Source organism: Mustela putorius, unplaced genomic scaffold, assembly GCF_011764305.1.
Source record: "Mustela putorius furo isolate JIRA1106 unplaced genomic scaffold, ASM1176430v1.1 tig00000487_pilon_pilon_pilon, whole genome shotgun sequence".
NCBI classification, from domain to species: Eukaryota; Metazoa; Chordata; class Mammalia; order Carnivora; family Mustelidae; genus Mustela; species Mustela putorius.
Window position 1 is genome coordinate 3,343,736 of NW_025421399.1, and position 14,100 is coordinate 3,357,835.

The following is a 14,100-nucleotide window of genomic DNA, read 5'->3' on the forward strand; positions in this document are numbered from 1 at the left end:
ACTTACGCGTTCCAAAACTCAGCTTTCAATGCCCCTCATGCAGAACCCCTCCAGGACCCCCTCTTCTTCCAGGGCATGACTCCCTTATTTTTATCCCAAACGCCTAGAAGGGCCTGAGGAACTCAGTTGGGTGGGTCGGTTCTGCCGGTCCTGGGTTCAGCTGAACGACGCAGGCTTCCACCAGGGGGCGCGAGGACTCTGCGTCGTTTTACTAGGTCCACCAGGTGGCGCCTCCTCCCGCCTATGGTCCCCACAAGGTTGGGGAGCCGGCCCGCGGATACGCCTCGGCTGATTGGGAAACGCACAGCTAAACTATTTGCATAATCTTGAAAGGACAACGCTGAGTGGTTGGGGTATAGTAAAAGAAGCTGAAACGGGCTTTCTCATTGGTTTAAATTTCCCCCCTGCGTCCACATCCCGGTCAGATTGGGCCGGGAGGTCAGTCGGAAGCCTCTGACTAGTGGCGACAAAGGACCCAAGTCCGGGTAGTGGGCGCTGCAGGGTGAGTGCCTGACAGCCGAGCGGCTGGGGTAGGGGACCCCAGGGCAGAGCGGGTGGGGGACCAGAGAGGGAGACTGTTGACCCCGCCCTGACTTCTCTTGGCTTGCCCATTCTCCTGTTTAGGAGTTGGAGAAGTGCATCTACGGAGGGAGGGACAGAGACCCGTGGCACCTGCCTCCACCCACCCACCAGGGTCCTCTCCGCCCACCCTGGCCCCACCCACGCTCCCCTGGGGTAGGGAAAGTAGCCTTCTCAGACCTCCCGGGGTGTCTCACTCAGGTCTAGAGCTTAACTCGCCCCGTTGGAAAGTGATCAGTGGCGTCCGGAGGTGTGTGCCAGAGTGGACCGTGGAGGTCGGCTCACACGGAGGCTTGTTCTTGCAGAATCACTCAAAAGTGGGTCCCCTGAGCTCGGAGCCACTGGGTATGGGTACCGAGAATGAAAGCCCAGAACCGGACTACCAGAAACAGTTTCAGGCCGCTGTCCGTGTCATTCAGAACCTGCCTAAGAATGGTGAGGGTACGGGGACTTGCCTTTGGGGGTCTACAAGATTGGGGTCCCTGCAGTTGATGCAGATAAGTACGTGACTGGGCTACTCTGGGGATCTCATCTCGCCATCTCTGCCCATTACAAGGGTGGTTCTCCCCCCACCTCCAAAAGTGTTGGAGCTGGGAGTGGCCCCAGGTCTGTCTCCACTCTCTTGGAGTTAGGGGTGCTGTCTCTACTCTCTTGGAGTTAGGGGTGATGCTCTGCCTTCTACTTCCCACCCTCCTGCCTAGGCTCTTACCGCCCGTCCTACGAAGAGATGCTGAGATTCTACAGCTACTACAAGCAAGCTACCATGGGACCCTGCCTGGTCCCCCGGCCCGGGTTCTGGGACCCAATTGGACGCTATAAGTGGTGAGCTCCCTACCGGCAGGGCAAACAAGCCTCAGCTGCCAACCAGCCTCTCACAGCTCTCTGCCCTCAGGGATGCCTGGAACAGCCTGGGCAAGATGAGCAGGGAGGAGGCCATGTCTGCCTACATCACTGAGATGAAGCTGGTGGCACAGAAGGTAGGGAAAGGCCTCGGGCTTCTTTCTGTCCCCGAGGTCCCAGCTAGGTGGCCTGTCTTCTGCCCTTCTGGGACTGACCCCCATTATGTTTCCTGCACATTGACACACCTGTAGGAATTCCCACGTTCGTGCTCTGTCCCCAGCCCTGCCTGTCTCTGGTCCCTGACTGGGCACAGGGTGTAGGGGCATGACAGGGCAGGAGCAGGGCAGAGGAGATCCAGCTCAAGGGGGATAGGAGGACAGTGGTAGGAGGGACCAGCCCCTACCCAACAGACCTCCTCCCCCACAGGTGATCGACACAGTGCCCCTGGGCGAGGTGGCAGAGGACATGTTTGCTTACTTCGAGCCCTTGTACCAGGTGATCCCTGATATGCCGAGGCCCCCGGAAACCTTCCTGAGAAGGGTCACAGGTCAGGCCTCCAGGCTGTGAGCACCACAAGTGCTGAGTGAACTTCCCCAGGTCCAGGCGGAGGGGGCTGCTGCTCAGTTGGAGGGGGATTTGAGGGCAGAGGGCCCCAGGTGATGTCCCTGTAGGGAGTCCAACCAGTGCCCCTGATGGAGTGGGTCTCAGACAGAGCTCATGATGGATGGGGAGTAGGGGCCAGTCTCACTGGGAGGCACCAGACTCTTCCCACCCCCACCTCTGGGTGCTGTGTCTCAGCAGGCTGGAGAGAGCAGGCCCTGAATGGAGATGTTGGGGCTGCCCCCGAGCCTCCCTGCCTCCCCAGAGAACCAGCACCCCCAAGTCCAGGTCAGTGCTTGGGCAGGAGGGGCAGAGAGCCAAACCCAGAAGAGGGGTGGGTGGGGGGCTTTCAATGGGGTGGGTAAGGGGAGAAGGCTGGGTGCCACACCCCATGCCCACAGATACTGAGAACTGCTGTCTGTGCAAAGGCCCAGGGGCAGGTTCTGGGATTCCACTTTCGGGACCTTGCTCCTGGGACCCATCTCTGCGTCTTGTGGCAGTGTCTCTAGTGTGCCCTGGACATGTGCCTCTGTCCCATCGCACACCCCTCTCCTTCTTCCATGGCCTCCCTTTTGTCATTAATTTTACCTCTCTCCCTGCCCAGAGTCCCAGCCACCTAGGGACCTGGACTCTGAGGTTTTCTGTGATTCCTTGGAGCAGCTGGAGCCTGAGCTGGTGAGATGACCCCTGGTTCCCTGCCTTCCCCACCCCACTGTCCCCCCGGCTGCTCGACCCCCACCCTGGCATCTTGTGCCTCATCTCAGCAGGTGTGGACAGAGCAGAAGGGAGCCCCTGAAGGACAGACTGACACCCGGAACAGCTCCAGGCTCCCTGCAGAGAGAGGTGAGCCCTTGCCAACCCTTCTCCCCCTTCTGCCTCTCCCTCTGGTTCTGGCTTTCCCCTGACTGCCCTCTTGGGGCAGAGGTCAAAGTCTGGCACTGGGCATTTGCCAAACAGCCAGACACCAGCCTGGATGGGCAAAGTCCCTGCCCGGCCCCGTCTCTGTGTCCTCTTCCCATGTGAGACTGTCAAAGGACAGTGATTTTTGTTTTATCTCCTTCTAGAACTTCCAGTGTGCCATGCCTCTTAAGGGGCACTTTCATAAATATTATCTCCTTTATTCCTCTGAGTAAGCCGCCCTGTGAAGGCAATGTCCTCTTCCCCTAATTTTCAGATGACAGAATGAGGTTCAGAGAAGTTTCTGGCTTACCCAAAGTCACACAGCTAAGTGGCAGTGCTGGGATTCAAACCCGTGGGAACCTGTTACTCAGCCACTCGGATGGACTTTATAAGAGGGGCACTTTCCAAGGGATTGCTCTCTAGTATTACTTTGCCCCAGACCTGCCCTGCCCTGCCACCATCCTGTCCCTAGCTGAGTTGCTTCCTGAGTCCCCTTCCTTGTGTGTCTGTGCTGGGCAGAGGGCAGCGTGCTGGGGCCCCAGGAACTGGACACGTGGCTGGTGGGGACAGTTCGGGCACTGCAAGAAAGCATGCAGGATGTCCAGGCGAGACTGCAGAGCCTGGAGAGCATGTCTGGCCTCCCGAAGCAGGTGAGCTGCCCCCAAGGCCCAGGGCATGATTGAGGCAGAATGCCGTGGGTCTCTACTCCAGGGCCCTCTTGGAGCCACTTCCGTCTTTTTGTCCTAACTCCCCAGCTGCCCACATCTCTGACTTCTGCAGAGAGTGGTGTGGCTTGTGTGTTATCACAGGCAGCACAGTCCAGGGGACTGAAGTGCTCCCACCCTGGAAGGGAGAGTGGGAAGGGCCCTACTTTCCTGCTCTTACCTCCCTCTGCCGGAAGAGCAACTGACCAGGAGGTCTAATTGCAACAGTCTGGAAGGCCAGGATGTGCCTGCTGTTTGCATGGGGACTAGAGGTCCCTATTGTCCCTTTGTCAGGACCCAGATTTAGGGTTTGCTCTCAAACAATTCAGCCCGTGCACCCCTCCCTCTCTCCCCTCTACTTCTAGATCTGCTTGCCCCTTACACCTGGGCTCCTGGGCGCCTGCACCGTCAGCTCCCTGAGCCCTTACCGAGTGCCAAACACAGGACTTAACATTATCTCATTTAACCCACACAACCTGATGAACTAGGTTTGCTTTTCATCTCCCTTTTACAGGAGAGAAAACGGAATCTAATAATAATCCAGCCTAGAGGAACCTCACAGAGCTGCTGTGAGGGTTAAATGAGATAATGCCCCCCACCACCACTCCTCCCCAGGAAGGTCTTCTCCAATGGGCTCCACTGTATACTATTACCATTATTATTAACACCAAGTGATGGAGCTGGGAGTCGCCCCAGGTCTGTCTCCCTCGGAAGCCGGGACTCACCGTGGACTCCGAGTGGGCCTGTTCTTGAGACGCCTGGGGTCATGGGGGCAGGAGACTGATGAATTGCTGGAAGTGCGGGTTCACCTGAGTGACCCCTGACCCCCTTGACACCGTGGGTGGCAGCCAGGGGGTAGGGATTTTGCCTCAGATTCACCTTTCAAGGCCCACCCCTTCGAGGCCTTCTCATTAATATGACCTTTATTTAGCTAATTTTACATGCCGAAGATTTTAAAGACTTCCACCCCAAAAGAGCTGGTTTTCCAGCTCTAAAAATAAGAACATTCTACTACCTAGCCCAAATGACAACGATTTAGCACACCCAAGCCCTTCATACCATCAAATCCTCGCTCCAAACTGAAATCTCCCCAGTAGTCCCGAAATGGCCTTTGCCAGCTGCTCTGTCCATCCAGTCCCCGGGGGGCACGTGCTGCAATGGGCTCCTCTGTCCTTTAAGATTCCTTTCATCTATACCTGCCCTGCTTCCTTGCTACTGACTTATCAGGTCTGGGCCAGTGCTGTGGTCCTGGAGAATGTTCCTTTTTGGGTCTTTCCGATGACATCCTCATGGCTGGCTAAGTTTACGTGACCAGATTATGTCAGATGTGATGTTCTTCACATCGGGGGGACACAGGTGTGGATGTCCTGCCATGAATGATTCTCGCATGGACCACTCGCATGGGTGAAGGGGTGAGAGTTGGGTCCCATCACTGTTGGAGCCAAGGAAATGGCCAGCTCCCCCATTCACTCCACTGGCCCTGCGATTTTTGACAATTGATGGATAATCCTTGCCTGGATCAATAATTTATTCGGGCAAAAACATACTGACTTTTAAATTCTATTATTCCTTTTTTTTTTTTAAGATTTTATTTATTTATTTGAGGAAGAGAGAGTGGGAGAGAGCACAAGAGGGGAGAAGGTCAGGGAGGGGAGCATACTCCGTGTGGAGCTGGGAGCCCAATGTGGGACTCGATCCCGGGAGTCCGGGATCATGACCTGAGCTGAAGGCAGTTGCTTAACCAACTGAGCCACCCAGGCATCCTTATTATTCCTTTATCGTATCTTAGGTGTCACTTTTCTGTAGTGTGTCATCCAGGATTTCCCTGAAGCTCAGTGCCTTATGGAAAGGCAGAATAAAGGCTTAATTCTTCCTTTTTAATTACCTATTTTAAAGTGAGGAGTTGATTTAACGGCTACCTCAATAGTGACAAATTTCCAACTTTCTCTTTGCATATCATTATGGACTAATGGCTTTTAAAGATTCAGTATTTCAATCAACAGAAATTAATTCTTTGTGATGCTTACATTGTCACAATTTTGGTCAATGGAGACCCTTTCAAGCTGGATCCCACGTTCTCATAACGTGACCTCATTAATCTTTAAAAGCTTCCTTGCTTTCTGGTACAAGATGTCCCACATTCACCTCGACCTTCCCTGCTCCAGACCTGGAATTAGCCACTTCTCCAAGGAGTCCTGGCTCTTTTTAGCAGAGAATGATATTGAGAAACGAAAATCTGAGCACCGTTTCAAATATGTGGTACATCCTTTATCATATTGGGCATTCAAGCCATACGAACAGTGGCCCGGAAGAGACAGCCTAGAAGCCAGTCTCTCCAGCACCTGGGATTGTCCTGGGAGGAGGATGTGGGAGGGAACTGGAGGTCCGCTGTCAGGGACCCACTAGGAACTGCAGGATCTCTGCAGATTTGGGTGTAGTGCCTGCTTTGCTCCAGTTCTTACAATCTTAGGGAGGCAGGTCCCCCAGACGAAGCTCCCACTTAGTTCTGGAAGCAGGTTCCTCAAGAGGCCCCAGTCGGTGCTGAAGCCTGGGCTGGCCCCTGACTCCCTCCCTCTTGGCAGCAGAGGACCCCGCCCAGTGCCCGGCCATGGCCCTTCAGGCTCTCGGGTCCCACGCTGCTCTTCTTCCTCCTGTGGCCCTTCATCGTCCAGTGGCTCTTCCGACAGTTTCGGACCCAGAAGAGGTGACTCTCAGTGGAAGGGTCTCTGCAGCCAACTGAGGTGGCTATGAGCCCCCTTCCTGCTGTGCCCTGAGCCTTCCTAGGGTTTAGGAGAGGAACAGCATTAACTCTGTCCCCCCAACCAGTGTTTGCCTATGCACCGCTCCCGTATTGGGCGGGGAGCGGGGGGGCATTTAAGAGCCCATCCTCCCCCGCAACTTCACACGGACGCGTTTCCCCTCCCACCCAAACACCCCGGTTCCCTGGGGAGGGTGTGGGAGTGGTGCACGTCCCCGCTTCAGGGTTGGCCGTGACTCGGGGGCGGGGCTGCCCGGTCTCAGCCTCTGCCCTCCCCTCCCTCTGGGTCACCTGACTCTTCTCCCACCCCAGTTTCTCCCGGTGGAGGGCCAGCTCTTGGGCGAGTTGGGACTTGGGCTGGGACCCGTGAGAATGATTGGCTGAGAGGCTGAGGGAGGGAGGCCAGGAGGCCCGGCCGAGTTGGGGGGGGAGGGGAGGGAAGTGAGCTCCGTTTTGCCGGCCTCCCTCCCCCTGCGCGCACACACACTCAGGACATCTTCATGGAAGATTCACTTACAAATGAATGTTTCACTAAATAAAATAAGACCTTAATCTTCTACTGTCTGGGTCCCCATGGAGTGAGGCCGGAAGCCGGGTCCGGGCGCGTAAGGCACAAGCCTCTTCCCTGCCTCTCCCCTAGTGCCCCCAGGACAGTCCCGAGAGTCCTGCTCCGGAGCCGGGAGCACAGGGGCCCGGGGCCGAGGGGGGCAGGGGTGGAGAGCGGGCGGAGCCGCCGAGGGAGGGGCGCGGGGCCCTCCGCTGTCACCGGGGGTGGGGCCAAGGCACGGCTCCGCCCCGCGCCCAGCAGAGCAGGGTTGTGCGGAGGAGAGGGAGGCCATCCCCGCCCGGAGAGAAGGGCGGCTGCTCGTTGTCCCGAGCGCGGGCCGCCGGCATGGGGCCCCGGGCCCCCCGCCCCGGAAGTGCCCACCGCCCGCTTCCCCTTCCACAGCTGCTCGCTCCCGGTGCCCCCGCCCGTGACCTCCGCGCTCAGGCTTTCCCAGGGAACTTTCTGGAAGGCCAAGACCCAGCGGGGGCCTAGTCCCCGCCCCGCCCTGAGGAGTGGGGGCGGGGCTGGGCGCGGGAGCCCCCGTCGAGATGGGCAGAGCGCCCGCGTGGGCACAGACTGTGGGTGCCGCCGGCTGCTCGGGTTCCGAACTTATTTTTCTCACCGCCTTGCGGGCCTTGGTCTCCCTGTGGTCTGCGACAGCCCTGTCGCTCCCTCTCCCCTTTCGCCCTGCTACCCCCCCCCCACCCCCCAGCAGTGGCCCGTATTCGGTTAATCCGCCACTCTGAGCGCCTTCTAGTTTGAGCGCGGGAGAGGCCTCTGGCCAAGGGCCCCAACAGCAGAGGGCCACAGCAGCGCCTTGGGCCCCTGCAGCTGCCACCGCCAGGGCCCCAGGACCTCCCTCCCCCTGGTGAGGAAGAAACAGTTCTGAAAGCTCCTTCTTGGAGACCCTTAAACTCCTGAGTTCCCGTCTATCTGCCCCTAGCCCCTGGCCTCGACCGCTACCAAGGCTGGCTATCATTTGATCCACTGGAAGCCTCAGTCACTCTGTCAGTGCTCCTCTCAAGGTGGGGAGGGCGTCCCCACCTGGACACCAGCCCAGGTGCTCTATGGTCCGGTCCAGGGGCAGAGAGACTGAATAAACCCTTGTGTTACAGATGGAGCAAGAGAGGGGCCAAAGTGATGCTGGGGATGCAGGAATGGGTACACTAGCTGTGGGACTTGAGCAAGATCCTTAACTGTTCTGAACCTGGGTTGCCTTGTTTGTGAAATAAGGATGAAGATTATCATTAAGGCAGTCCTGGGTTTTTTGTTTTAATATTTTATTTGTCAGAGAGAGCACAAGCAGGGAGAGCAGCAGGCAAACGGAAAAACAGGCTCCCCAAGCAGGGAGCCCCATGCAGGACTCAGTCCCAGGATCCTTGGGATCATGACCTGACTGGAAGGCAGACACAACTGACTGAGCCACCCAGGCGTGCCCATATCATGTAAAATGCTTGGCAATGGGTTAAAACTCAGCTATTATCAAGGTGCCTGGCCTCTTGTTTGACGGAATTCTAGAATTCCACAACCTATCACTCTGCCCACCATTCCCCACATGTGACAGATGAGCCCTCTCCAGTAAACTGAGGGTGGCTGGGCTCAGCTGTACCTCTCAATCCCCCTGAATGAGGGTACCCAGGAGTCCTCTAGGAGTTAAAGAGATCTCTGACTCCCATTCAAGTTCTCTGCAAAACCTCTTTTCCTCAGGGAGCTCTCAGTGTGAGGGGCAGCTCTTGCTCACAGGACTGACTGATGAAGGAGGACAAAGAACAGCAGCGTTTTCCAGATGCAGGGAGTTCTTGGAAGCCCAGAAACTGGAGTGGTCAATTTCAAAACAGTTGGCATTCTTGCTTGCTTCTCCATTGGGGCATACGCATCACCACTTCCCCATGAAACCACTCCTGAGTTCTGGATGAGTCCTTTCTTTGGACACCGTTTTTGTTCTTTACAGAATGCCCTTCTTCATGCTACTGGGCCTGAAAACCCTTCATCCTTCTGAGGGAGCCAAGAAGACATGTCCCCCACGAATCCTGTCCGCAATTCCCAACTCCTGAGCAGCTTGGTTCACAAGGTCTTTGCCAGGATTTTCTTCATTTGTCATTTTGGCTCAGAGTAGTTTAATGGCCTGTTCATGAGCAGCAAGGATGGCATTTTATTCATCATTGTTTCTTCCTAACAAATGTTTACTAAATGAAGAAATGAGGGCTTTAATTAAGCTAAAGCTGTTGGAAATGGAAAGGAACTAATTCCTAAGTTCTTGAGAAAAATAATTTTTTTGTGAAAGAAAAATGACTCAAGGGTCACAAAGGCCTTCATTCTAGCAAGAATGGCCACTTAGTTGTCATGTGACCTTGGACAAGTCACTTCATTTCTCATAGTCTCAGAGATTTCTTATCTCTAAAATGGAGACAATCATTCCTACCCTCACTCACTGGGCTGTGGTGGGGTCAAGTGATCCTGCGTAAAGAATTGTTGTACGTTAGAAAGAGGTCTGAATGTAAGATGTTGCTATTAAGAAATATGAATGGGTCACGGGTGTGTGGCAAGAGGGAGAGTCTGTTACTACACTGAGATTTTAGGCCTAAATGAGTAGAGCAGAGTTTGGGCTGCTACTCCAGGACCCTGTTCTCCAGGTTGGAGCTCGGAATCTGGAGAATTTTCTCAAGGAGACATGTCACCTTCCCTATCCCATGAGTCTACCCCCAAAGTCCTGGGCCAGCATTCCCCTGCCCTCATTTCTAGGCAAGACCTCCTCTTTGGGGAAGCGTCTGGTTCCGTTCCCTCCCAGTGCTGCCCAGCGCCAATTGATGAAGAAGAGCCCTTCTCTCTTGGCTAGCCATGGCTGATTATTTAAACTCAGGATTAATTTTGAACCTTCTCCCCCGCCTCCCCCCAAAGAGGTCCATCAGCGGGCCCAGACGGTCTTGTCTGAGCTCAGGAAATGTTCCCAGTCAGCTCGGAAGTGAAGAGACCAAGTCAGCCCCAGGAGGCCATTTTCTTCGAGGGAAGCTGAAGCCCCGGGGGCGAGGCCTTCCCACCCCAGGTCTTCTGAGAGCCCCAGGTGCACCCTGCGCTTCCCGAATCCCCACCCAGGCAAGAGGCTCGGTCACGGCCCACCGGCCCACCGTTTTGCACTGGTCCTCGGGCGGCCGCGGCCCTGAAAAAGTAGGCCTGGGCTGGGGCTCGGCCACTTTCGTCCAGCGGTCCCAAGGCCAGAGGATGTAAGTCACCCGGGACTCGAACCTGCCTTCTCATCCTCCGAGGCCTAGTCCGAGGTTGCAGCGCTAATGCAGTCACACTGCCCCTTTAAGGCGGCACTTTTTATTCTTCATTTGTTTACTTCTTCATACGCATACAAAATGCGTTCACAATATCCTTCCGCAAATGTCAGCCCCAGGCATTAACTACACACATCTTGCAGCCTATTCCTGTAATCTTAAGAATCGAGAGTTATTAGCAAAAGGCCAACATCTCTCTTTATAGGATTTAATCTTCTTTTACACTGTAGGGACTACTTTTTAGGGATAAACCATTTTTGCTTTAGCTAACAAATGTTTATAACCTTCGGAACCCTTCCGCTGAGGAAAGAATACGATAATACCCTTTAAAACGCACCTTTTCATAAAAATATTCTGTGTAGGCCCCCAGAGGCCATCGAATCTTCTCGTATTCCTGAAGCAGAATGGTATGGTCCAAAGCCCGCCCCATCTTCTCTGCGATTGGCTTTCCTTCTTCGGCGAGACGTGCGACTCCTGGCCAATGGTCACCCACGTTTCTCTAGCGAGGGCTATGAGATGGAAGGAGGCGGCCTGGAAGTCGCCCCCTGCGCGTTCTGGGATTGGCTACGTTGCACGGCGCGCTAGGACGGCGGGCCTGAGGGATGGGAACTACGACTCCCAGCTTCCTGACATGGGGACTCCGTTACGCATGCGCATGGGCGGGGCGGACAGGCTTCTATATAAAAGGGGCGCAGAGGGCTTGGAGACAGCAGTTGGAAGTTGGCAGGTGGAGAGGCAGGTTGGGAGGGGAAGTTGGGGGGAGGAGGCGGAAGAGTTGCTGTCGGAGGGGGGAGGAGGGAGGGAGGAAAAGAGGAGGAGGCGGTGGAGATCTGAGCAGAGCCGAGCATCGAGCCAAGGGGGAGATGAGTTTGTCTGTCCTCAGCTGAGGCTCCGGCCGGGCCTAGGGAACTGGGAGCTCGGGTTGGAGCGACACCCGTGGAAGTGGGAGGAGGTGGCTCTGGGACTTTAACCCCTTGTGGGCTCTGCGGCAGGGGATTTAACCCTTTGTGGATTCGGCCCTCGGAGGCAGCGTCATCGGGTAGTTTTAACCCTTTCGGGGCTGGGTTTAACCCGTTGGACTTCACCTCATCTCCTCGCCCACCAACTCCTCGATTGTGGGGGCGCTCTGCGGAGAGGCTTGAGGTCCACCCCCTTTGCACATTACGTACTGTTACTGCTGCTGCACCCCTTTGGACCCGCTAGCTGGCCGCGCTGTGGGCACTTAACCCTTTACTGACTTGAGCTCTCCCAAGTTGCAATTGGAGTTTGTTTACAGAAGGACTGGCTAAAGGCGTCACTGCAGGAATTACAGACCGAAGAGGACTCTGCTGGACATTTTTAAAAGGAAAGGAAACCTTCTCTTCTCCTTAAGGACTTACAGCCAAAATTTTTCAAACTTCGAGAAGAGGACTCTATTAGCCATGGCCGAGCCACTCTTGTCAGAATACCAGCACCAGCCTCAAACTAGCAACTGTACAGGTGCTGTTGCTCTTCATGATGAGCGGAACCCCGATCGCCCCCCAGGAGCGGAGGAGCGGGTGCCCGAGGAGGACAGTAGGTGGCAATCGAGAGCGTCCCCCCAGTTGGGTGGCCGTCCGGGGCAGGAGGGGGAAGGGAGCTTGGAGCCGCAGCCGCCTCCCCTGCAGACCCTGGTCCGTCCAGAACCTAGCTGTCCGCAAGCAGGCAAGAAGGGCCAGAATGGGGACGACTTGTCCGCTGGCGGAGCCCCCCCGCCGGAGGCTGCGGGGGAACCGAGGCCCGAGGCCGAGTCTCTCGTTCAGCCTTGTCATGATTCCGAGGCCAACAAGTTGGGGGCTCCTGCTGCAGGGGGCGAGGAGGCGTGGGGACAGCAGCAGAGACAGCTGGGCAAGAAAAAGCATAGGAGACGCCCCTCCAAGAAGAAGCGGCATTGGAAACCGTACTACAAGCTGACCTGGGAAGAGAAGAAAAAGTTCGACGAGAAACAGAGCTTGCGAGCTTCAAGGATTCGAGCTGAGATGTTCGCCAAGGGTCAGCCTGTCGCACCCTATAACACAACGCAGTTCCTCATGGATGATCACGACCAGGAGGAGCCGGATCTCAAAACCGGTCTCTACCCTAAGCGGGCCGCTGCCAAATCCGACGACACCAGCGACGAGGACTTCATGGAAGAAGCGGGCGAAGAGGATGGGGGCAGCGACGGGATGGGAGGAGACGGCAGCGAGTTTCTGCAGCGGGACTTCTCGGAGACCTACGAGCGGTACCACGCGGAGAGTCTGCAGAACATGAGCAAGCAGGAGCTCATCAAGGAGTACTTGGAGCTGGAGAAGTGCCTCTCGCGCATGGAGGACGAGAATAACCGGCTGCGGTTGGAAAGCAAGCGGCTGGGCGGCGACGACGCGCGTGTTCGGGAGCTGGAGCTAGAGCTGGACCGGCTGCGCGCCGAGAACCTCCAGCTGCTGACGGAGAACGAACTGCACCGGCAGCAGGAGCGAGCGCCGCTGTCCAAGTTTGGGGACTAGACTGAAACTTTTTTGGGGGAGGGGGCAAAGGGGACTTTTTACAGTGATGGAATGTAACATTATACACATGTGTATATAAGACAGTGGACCTTTTTATGACAATAATCAGAAGAGAAAATCCCCCCCGGCTTTGGTTGGTTTGGTAAATTTAGCTATGATGTAGCTTCCGTGCTTTTCTCCTGTTCTTTAATTATGTGAAACTGAAGGGTTGCTTTTCTTGTTTTCCTTTTTAGAAGTTTTTTTTTTTTAATGTGTAAGTAACTTGACCAAGTTATAATGCATTTTTCTGTTAAAAAATCCCCTCCTTAAATGGAGCTAAGGTGGCCAAATCTGAGAACAATTAAATTCGTTCTAGCTATAATAAATTTAATATTTGTAAATGTAACATAGTTTCAGTGTGATTTCTAGAGCTAATTCAAAATTGTGCTTACTTTAAGTGATTGCATTGGGGGGGTAAAGAAATCATTAAATTTGTCAGTTTGCAAAAAATCTTTAATGGGACAATTTTCAATTTGCTGATTTTCCTCTTCAGTGGGTTTTAGTATGTTAAATATACAGTTCAGGCAAAATATAAAGATTAATTATCTTCAAAACTTAAGTGTGCTCACTTTCTAGTGCCTTGGTTTTCTTTTTTGATGCTAGAGAAACCAGTGTTGGGTGCTTGGGGAGCAAAGTGGCTAAAATCAGAAGCTTAAAATTTAATTCTGCTTCTCAACAGCCATTTGAAAGTCTATTAACAAAACTGTAAACCTAATTTGGCAGTCTGTTAGGTTAGACAACTGACAGTCTCATTTCATTCCTACAAATAGGTTTTTAGTGATTCCTTCACTTTCCCAACAAAGCTGGAACAAGTTTCTGTATGTCTGAAAAAGGCTCTTGGTAACCCCCTTGCATTTCTATGCAAGCAATGGTTGGATAAAATTGTGTGGCAGTTCTTTATTAAGACATTCAGAGGTAGGGAGTATTGGGTTTACAGGGGAAATGGTTGTTTGGGGCATTCCAAGGACTTACCCTAATTATCTAATACTTAAGTGCTCCCTACACTTAAAAAACAAACAAACAAACAAAAAAAAACCAAACCAGAACAGAAGCTGTCTACCTTTTCATGAGGGTCAAACCAAAATTAGAAATTCTGCCCCCCCACTCACTGCAAATCAAATGTGAAGCTTCTGGTTGAGGAGCTAAATTAAGTCCTTATGGGACAAGTGGGAACCCTGTACATTCATTCATTCTCTGTGCAGCCACTAGTCCCACTCTCCTAATAGCTGCTTAGGGTCTGGAATACTTCCATTTTTGAAAATGCAGGGAGACCCTGGGAATTAATTTCTGCCCCCAAATCAAAATAATAAGAAATCAAGGTTGTTGGCAGACAATCTCTCCTTTGCAGTCCTGC

The 14,100-nt window shown here is 54.2% G+C and overlaps 2 protein-coding genes across 9 annotated transcripts; both read left to right on the forward strand.

The window, feature by feature from the left end:
* The first annotated feature begins 391 nt into the window (after positions 1 to 391).
* ACBD4 (acyl-CoA binding domain containing 4) lies at positions 392 to 9,061 on the forward strand. 8 transcript variants are annotated; one of them, XM_045080806.1, is made up of 10 exons: positions 392 to 502; positions 885 to 1,014; positions 1,281 to 1,401; positions 1,472 to 1,556; positions 1,846 to 1,966; positions 2,218 to 2,307; positions 2,624 to 2,694; positions 2,784 to 2,862; positions 3,439 to 3,569; positions 8,880 to 9,061. In XM_045080806.1, exons 2-10 carry the CDS (start codon positions 927 to 929, stop codon positions 8,925 to 8,927), a joined length of 834 nt encoding a protein of 277 aa, XP_044936741.1. In that variant the 5' UTR covers positions 392 to 502; positions 885 to 926; the 3' UTR covers positions 8,928 to 9,061. The 8 variants fall into 8 exon arrangements, with proteins under 8 accessions (XP_044936741.1, XP_044936737.1, XP_044936739.1 ...); XM_045080802.1 differs by lacking the exon at positions 8,880 to 9,061 and adding an exon at positions 6,206 to 6,940; XM_045080804.1 differs by lacking the exon at positions 8,880 to 9,061 and adding an exon at positions 6,209 to 6,940.
* A 1,942-nt stretch (positions 9,062 to 11,003) lies between these two features.
* HEXIM1 (HEXIM P-TEFb complex subunit 1) lies at positions 11,004 to 13,092 on the forward strand. Its single transcript, XM_004772479.3, has one exon. It carries the CDS (start codon positions 11,628 to 11,630, stop codon positions 12,705 to 12,707), a length of 1,080 nt encoding a protein of 359 aa, XP_004772536.1. The 5' UTR covers positions 11,004 to 11,627; the 3' UTR covers positions 12,708 to 13,092.
* The last annotated feature ends 1,008 nt before the right edge of the window (positions 13,093 to 14,100 follow it).